The 7750-nt window shown below is 49.6% G+C and overlaps 1 protein-coding gene across 1 annotated transcript; it reads left to right on the top strand.

Moving 5' to 3' along the window:
• The first annotated feature begins 4253 nt into the window (after window positions 1-4253).
• Window positions 4254-6270, top strand: THAP11 (THAP domain containing 11). Its single transcript, XM_059667719.1, has one exon. The coding sequence runs from the start codon at window positions 4676-4678 to the stop codon at window positions 5579-5581; it is 906 nt and encodes a 301-aa protein (XP_059523702.1). The 5' UTR covers window positions 4254-4675; the 3' UTR covers window positions 5582-6270.
• The last annotated feature ends 1480 nt before the right edge of the window (window positions 6271-7750 follow it).

Below are 7750 nucleotides of genomic sequence, written 5' to 3'. Positions count from 1 at the left end.
TTTGAACTGAATAATATGGAAAAACACAAAACTCTTTTCTTTTTTTAAAATAAATATATTTTTATTTGAGAGAAAGAGAGAGAGAGAAACCTCAATGAAGAGAATCATTGATCGGCTGCCTCCTGCATGCCCCGCATTGGGGTTAGAGCCCACAACCCCAGGACCAGGAATCGAACCATGACCTCCTGGTTCATAGGTCGACGCTCAACCCCCGAGCCAGGCCAGCCAGGCCACAAAACCCTTTTCAAAACAATTTGAGACATGACTTACTTTTGTATGGTACTATTCTATGTATTTACATAATTGATTTGTAGATGAAAGGGGCCACATGATAAACTGATAAGCTCAGGGAAGGCCTGCATAGTGGTCTTGCAAACTCAGAGACCTAAAGTAACCACAAAGGATGGTCTGAAATTAAACTTTAATTAAAAGCAGTTATGGTGGGTAGTTATATCCTAAGCCCCTATCTTCACTGACAAGGTCAACCTTTACCTTAATTGAGCTTATCTGTCTTTTTTTAAAAAATATATATATTTTTTTATTTCAGAGAGGGAGAGGAAGAGATAGAAACATCAATGATGAATCACTGATTGGCTGCCTCCTGCACACCCATCACTGAGGATTGAGCCCGAAACCTGGGCATGTGGCCTTGACCAGAACTGAACCTGGGACCTTTCCATCCACAGGCTGATGCTCTATCCACTGAGCTAAACTGGCCAGGCCTGTCTTTTGCATCTATAATAACATATCTTTGAAATGTCTGGGTAACTTGTAACTTCCCTTTTTCCAGAACCCTTGGGGGCACAACCTAATGTGCCTGGGTGTCAGGACAGATACCACAAATCAAATTCCTTCATTGTTATGTTAATTGTTCCTGCACCCACCTAAGTATACGTCTATCATTTTACTTTTTGTCCAATCCCAGGGTTTCCACCTCCCCCCATTCCTTCCCACCCCCACCTCCGATTTTGCTTTCTTCTGCCTCTCTAATCTATCATCAGTGGATTTCATGTAACTCACCTTCGTCCCTTCCTTTGATTGCAATGTATAAAAATAGATGAGAAACCGCCATTCTCTGGAGCACCATCCCAATCCGTTGAGATATCGCTTCCCAGCAACTGTTCAGTTTGGCTCAAATAAACTCACAAAAATTCTTTACAGGTTTGAATTTTTTTTACGTTAACAGATCCAACTTTATATTTACTACTTGTTTAAAAAAACACTGGGCTCATGAAGTGAGGGAAGGAGTCAGAGATTGGCAAGGGCTGGACCATGTGAGGTCTCACAGGCTCTGAAAGGAGTCTGGACATTATTCTAAATGCAGTAGGCCACTGGAGGGATTTAAGCAGAGGTATTACATAATCATATTTTCTTTGGCAGAACATGAAGAACAATGCAGGGAGACACGATTGAAAACAGGGAGACACGTGACAGGATCTTGCCTTTCTCCAGAAGTGAAAAGATAAAGGGTGAGGTGACAAGATAAAGGAGAGTAGGGAGGGGAGAAAGCTGTGCATTCAGATATGTTTTGAAAGTATACAGGATTAAGTGTAGATTAGAAGTGATTTTATGACTAGAAGGTAGAGGCTTTTTTGTTTTGTTTTTGTTTTGTTAATCCTCACCAAAGGATATTTTTCCATTGATTTTTAGAGAGTGTGCCGGAAGCCGGTCCATCCTTGCTGCTTGACACAGTCGCTGCAGGAAAGAAACATCTGCACAGCATATGTTTCAAGGGACCTGGTGTATATAGCATACTGTTCTTAATATGTTTGCTCCCCTTAGCGCTGTGTGTTTTAACCAAGGTCACCTCTCCGAGAAAGGTTGTTTCCCCAGGTAGGAATTTTTCCCTGAAGTCAGGGAGGGGATGCCTCTCCTAGAAAGGTTGTTTCCCCAGGTAGGAATTTTTCCCTGAAGTCAGGGAGGGGATGAAACTCCTTAACTAAGTGCCAGGCGGGTAGTTAATCACTACAAACAATCATGCTTAAGCTACATAATCTTTACTCCCTGGAATGGAGATAAGAAACGCCCTAACCTTTGTAATAGAAATTGACAGGATTAAAATCAACTGGGATAAATATGGATGTAACAAGACAATAAACAGCAGAACCTCTCTGGAGATCGAGACCAGAACTTGGCTGGAGATCCTGGCTAGGCTGCTGATCAACTGAACGCTGTCTCCGTGTCATTCCTTCTTCGCCGACTCCGTCTACGCCTTTGGGAACCCCTGGACCTGCTGGGGTTGGACCCCGGCAAGAGTGGAAGGGAGGGGGAGAAACTCACTTCGATTGATTGCCTCCTGAAAACCCTCACTGCTGGGGATCGAGCCTGCAACCTAGATACAGGCCCTTGACTAGAATTGAACCTGGGACCCTTCAGTTCTCAGGCACCGCGCTACCCACTGAGCCAAATCAGCTAGGGCTAGAAGGTAGAGTTCTATTGAGCATAATATTCAATGTTCTGTGCAAAAGGAAATTATATTAATTTGTCCTCTCACCAATAGTTTTTGAGCAAGGTAGGTATTGAGACAGGTAGAAGTAGAAACCTATCAATAACTGTATGACAATGAAAATATATGACATATATAATGAGCTTTTGCTGAATTTTATCTCTACTGCACATTTTACATAAACATTTAATCATAACAGTGTGACCATTTGTTACCATTGTATAAATGATTCACCCAGATGAATGTCCATCTTTCACTATGGGCTACACATTCCAGAGAATGTATTTCTGAATTTGAAGGATTCAAGCTGTGGCCATCAGCTGCATAGGCCAGGAGGGATGGGACAGTCTCCTGTAATGGGTCTGTGAAACCCTTTCTCCCCACATTGTCCTGTATTTTCCTACATTTTAAGCAAGGGTCCCTTTTATGATAAAGAACAACAAAACAATAATAATGATAACAGTAGTAGTAATAACGTTAACTTGGGATGTTATTGTTTTCTTTGGCAAGCTTCTAAATGCCCAATCTATTTTGTTTTTATAGCAAATGATTACAAATAATATATACTAGGCTTCAATTTCATACCCGTGGTCTGTAATCAGGGAGAGGAAAAAAAAAAGAGGAGGAAGAGTCAGGATAAAGGTGAAGAAGAGCAAGAAATAGGACAAAGGGGGAACTCAGCAAAGGAGGACTAGCTTGCAGGTAATTCCCCTGGACGACTGCCTGGCCTCCTTCCTGGTTTTCTACAGCTTCTCTTGCCCTTTAGAATATTTCCCCATAGAAGTCGAAGGAGGAAAGTTTCTTTTTACAGTGCAAATCCTATCCATCCTTTTCTTTTCTTTTTTAAAAATATATTTTATTGACTTTTTACAGAGAGGAAGGGACAGGGATAGAGAGCTAGAAACATCGATGAGAGAGAAACATCGATCAGCTGCTTCCTGAACACTCCCCACCGGGCATGTGCCCGCAACCAAGGTACATGCCCTTGACCGGAATCGACCCGGGACCCTTGAGTTCGCAGGCCAACGCTCTATCCACTGAGCCAAACCGGCCAGGGCCATCCTTTTCTTTAACACTCTTCAACAGTTCTCAGTCGCTTGCAGAATAAAATCCCAAATCTTTATATGGCCCAATTTGGTATCTTTAAGCGGCTTCTGCTACTCCGGCCGCCACCTTCCAAGCGCTTTAAAAGCGGAGCCTAGCTGTAGCTGGTTTTGCTCAGCGGATAGAGCGTTGGCCTGCAGACTGAAGGGTCCCAGGTTCGGTTCTGGTCAAGGTTTATTTCTGTGATGAGACATTCATTCGCGTGCATTCACTTCGGTTATCCAAAAGTCGGGCCCTCAACCCCAGCCTGTCTGGTTCTTGCCAGGTTCCCAAATCCCGGCACTGTGACTGGCACACAAAAGGCACCTACTGGTCACTGTTTCGGTCAATAAGTGAGTCAACGCAAGCAGCGGCTGTGTTGGGGGCGAGCCCCAACGAAGAGAAAAAGGACGCTAAGGTCTCAAGGGGTGTCTCGACCCAGGTCCCGCTAACCTACTCCTGCAGGAACGCCGTCGCCTTCGCCTTCGCCTTCGCCTTCGTCAAGCAGCACCACCTCGCCCAATTCCTGGTCTGCAGTAACCCGACCTCTCCTGTGGGCGGCGCTCCAAGCCGCAGCCGCCGAGTTCAAGCAAGGCATTGTGGAACTTGTAGTTTCCGGGGGTATATGCCCAAAGCGCTTGCGCATCGGAGGAGCGCGCGCCGTCCGACCCCCCCCATGAGGGTTTCTTGTTTTTTAAAAGAGAGATCCAGGCGACAGCGTTCCAGCCGAATACACCTCTTTAGTCCACTCTGATTGATCCAGCTCTGGAAAGAATCTCCTCTACGGGGGCCGTGGCGGTTCCCTGAAAAGCGGCCGGAATAAGCACACCCCGCCCCGGAAGTAAGAGGTTTCTGGCGCGGTGCATTGTGGGGGGCGTAGTCCTCCTTCTCAGGCGGTCCTTCGCGGCGTCCCCGGGGCCGACTCCCGAGCGCAGGCGGGCGGCCTGGCGGGCTGCGCGGCGCGGGCCGACGGGAAGCGTATTCTGGGCACGGGGTGCCGGGCCAGCCGGCCGCGCCGGACGACGACAGTAGTGGTAAGCCACCCAAGGTCTCGCGCGGCGCCGCCCGTCGAGGGGCGGGCGGCGGCAGACAACCGGGCCGTCGAAGAGTTCAGGAGGCCGGTGGGCCGGGCCGCGCGGCGCAGCCATGCCAGGCTTTACGTGTTGCGTGCCGGGCTGCTACAACAACTCGCATCGGGACAAGGCTCTCCATTTCTACACGTTTCCCAAGGACGCTGAGCTGCGGCGCCTCTGGCTCAAGAACGTGTCTCGTGCCGGCGTCAGTGGATGCTTCTCCACCTTCCAGCCCACCACGGGTCACCGTCTCTGCAGCGTCCACTTCCAGGGCGGTCGCAAGACCTACACGGTGCGCGTCCCCACCATCTTCCCTCTGCGCGGCGTTAACGAGCGCAAAGTAGCACGCAGACCCGCCGGGGCCGCAGCCGCCCGCCGCAGGCAGCAGCAGCAGCAGCAGCAACAGCAGCAGCAGCAACTGCAGCATCCGCCGCCGCCGTCAGCCTCGACTGCCCAGACCGCCCAGCTGCAGCCGAACCTGGTGTCTGCTTCTGCGGCTGTGCTCCTCACTCTTCAGGCGGCTGTGGACAGCAGCCAGGCTCCTGGGTCCGTGCAGCAGGCACCCACTGCTCCCACCGGAGATGATGTGAAACCCATCGATCTGACGGTGCAAGTGGAGTTCGCGGCCGCAGAGGGCGCAGCCGCCGCAGCCGCCGCGTCGGAGCTAGAGGCTGCCACCGCCGGGCTGGAGGCTGCCGAGTGTCCGATGGGCCCCCAGTTGGTGGTAGTAGGGGAAGAGGGCTTCCCTGATACTGGCTCCGACCACTCGTACTCGTTATCGTCAGGCACCACGGAGGAGGAGCTCCTGCGCAAGCTGAACGAGCAGCGGGACATCCTGGCGCTGATGGAGGTGAAGATGAAGGAGATGAAGGGCAGCATCCGCCACCTGCGTCTCACCGAGGCCAAGCTGCGCGAAGAGCTCCGAGAGAAGGATCGGCTGCTGGCCATGTCCGTCATCCGCAAGAAGCACGGAATGTGAACGGGTTCCCCTGGGACTCCCCGGGCCCTGCCAGCCCAGGAGGCCTGCAGGCCGCCATTGCGAACTCGCCTATACTCCTGGGACACTGGTTGACTGTACTGAGGCTTAGGGCAGCTGGACTGTTGCTGGTGACCTGACACCCTCTTGTTTCCTCTTGAAGTCTGGGACCTTGGACTCTGCTCTGGTGATACCAGCAATTAATGACTTTGTCTCCCCCGCATCCCCATCTCCAGTTCATGTTGTGGGTTCTGGTTAAGCAGAGGCTTAGGAACCACTGAACTTGAAGCTTACCCCGTAGGGATGCAGGTGGGATGCCCAAGGACTATGGGTTTGGGAAGACAACACCTTGTAGTTTGCCAGCAATCAGAGACAACTCTTCTGTGTGTAGTGATAAGGGAGCCAAGTGACATCAGTTCTCCTTTTCATGCTTTTCTTTCCCAGGTGCAGCCTGTGATTCTGATGGGAACTGGCAGATCTGTGCCTCTGCCTCCTAGGACCTCCCTCTCTAGGAGGCCATCTACAAGGGGATCTAGGTGACACGCTGATGGAGACCCAGCTTGCCAGGGACTTAGGTTTATCTTGTTATGTTTGCTACTGGTTACAAATTCTATTTTCTGTACATTTAGTCAGACTAAAGTTTTCACTGTGTTTGTTTGGCAAAATGAATTAAACAGAAGGTAAGGTTTTTATTTGGATTTCGCCCTTTTATTTTTATAAGGATTCAGCTAAGTGGCCCTGAAACATGGGGGAAATAGACTGAGGCCTGGTCTCAAGGACCAGGCTGACCCTGGGAGCAGAGATGGTCTCTCCATAAAGGAGTCCTAAGCACATGGACTCTTGCCCCTTAAGGTCCTCACAGACTTCCTGGCTCAGCTCCAGGTTTGGAAACTTGCACAAAATGGTCCCAGATTGTCCATGGGTGAGCAGCCTGTGTTCTTTTAATAGGGAGAAGGAGCAACTGAGAACTAAGCTGAATTGTGACAGTCTACTTCTCCGAGGGTTTTGAATTCCCAGGTTATCAGCTAGGGTTGAATTTTGCCCACTGTACAGCCCTTAGGCCTAGTACAGTGTCTAATACACATAGGCATTCAATTACTCAAATCAGTGCAGACCACAGTCGGAGCCAGCCGTGGCGCCTGCACAGGGCACAAGGACTCTTGTACAAATACCTTTCGCCTCGGTGCTCTCAGTATGAATTACCCATACAAGCTTTAAGGAGTAGGAGTTGGGATTTGTGACTCCTTGACTCATTTTCATGGCTGTTTCCATCTTTCTTAAGATTGGGTATTGTAGGGGTGAGATAACATTTGTATCTATAGCTCCAAGTAATTTTGCTCAAATCCAGTGGGGAAAAGCAAATGCCTTTAAAGCTAGCACTGTTTACTAAGGGTGTTGGGCACAAGTGGACAGTTCTTGAGCTCCATAAAACGTCATTCTCTTCTCTGTTACTTATGGAAAAACCACTTGCCTGGAAACTCCCTTTGGCTGCGAACTGAAAAGACTCTAAAATGTTCCTCAGTCTCTGCTCTTCTCTTTGGCACTGACTTGAGAAACAAGTTTTTGGTGGGGAGGCAGAGTGGGGCATAGGTTGTGTGCGTGCCTGGTTGGGGAAGAGACCGGATCTCTGCCTTTCTAGGTTTTTGGCTAGTAACAAGGTAGTGGAAGCACAGCAGTGCCCTTCGAGGCCAGCTGGAACTGAAACCCTTTGCCTTCAGCTATTGGTCAGTCTCTCATATGCCCCCCTCTTTCACTAGGAGTGAGGGGTTTCCCAGGCTCCGACCATGCTCTGTGGTGGATCCTCTAGCACCATTTGGTTGAAGGGACTGAACACTGTTTCTGCTTTGGCTCATGTGAACCTCTCAGCAGCACTCCCAGGAAAGTGTGAGGGCCAGGACTTTGGTCTCTGGAGGTTATGTGTACACAATCCACCCAGTATTTTTGCTTCTTGGGAGGACAGCTCAGAGCAAGGGAGGTCCCAGATGCACCACAAGCAGGACAATGTAGAGTTCTCACTGGCTGAGTAATAAGAAGCATGAGGCAAGGTAGTACACACCTGGAATTTAATAAGCTTGGCCTAGTCTTACCAGCCATCACTAGGAGGGTGGGGTGGGGTTGGTCGGTGAAGGTTCAAAACTCTTCTGGAAGAACAGGAGTACTGCGAGATCTCTG

Source organism: Myotis daubentonii, chromosome 15 (assembly GCF_963259705.1).
Source record: "Myotis daubentonii chromosome 15, mMyoDau2.1, whole genome shotgun sequence".
NCBI classification, from domain to species: Eukaryota; Metazoa; Chordata; class Mammalia; order Chiroptera; family Vespertilionidae; genus Myotis; species Myotis daubentonii.
The sequence above is the reverse complement of the archived record's forward strand: the minus strand, read 5'-3'. Positions and strand labels throughout refer to the sequence as shown.

Excerpts from the sequence above, each read along its gene's own strand:
- THAP11 (XM_059667719.1), top strand. The coding sequence starts at position 4,676 with ATGCCAGGCTTTACGTGTTGCGTGCCGGGCTGCTACAACAACTCGCAT.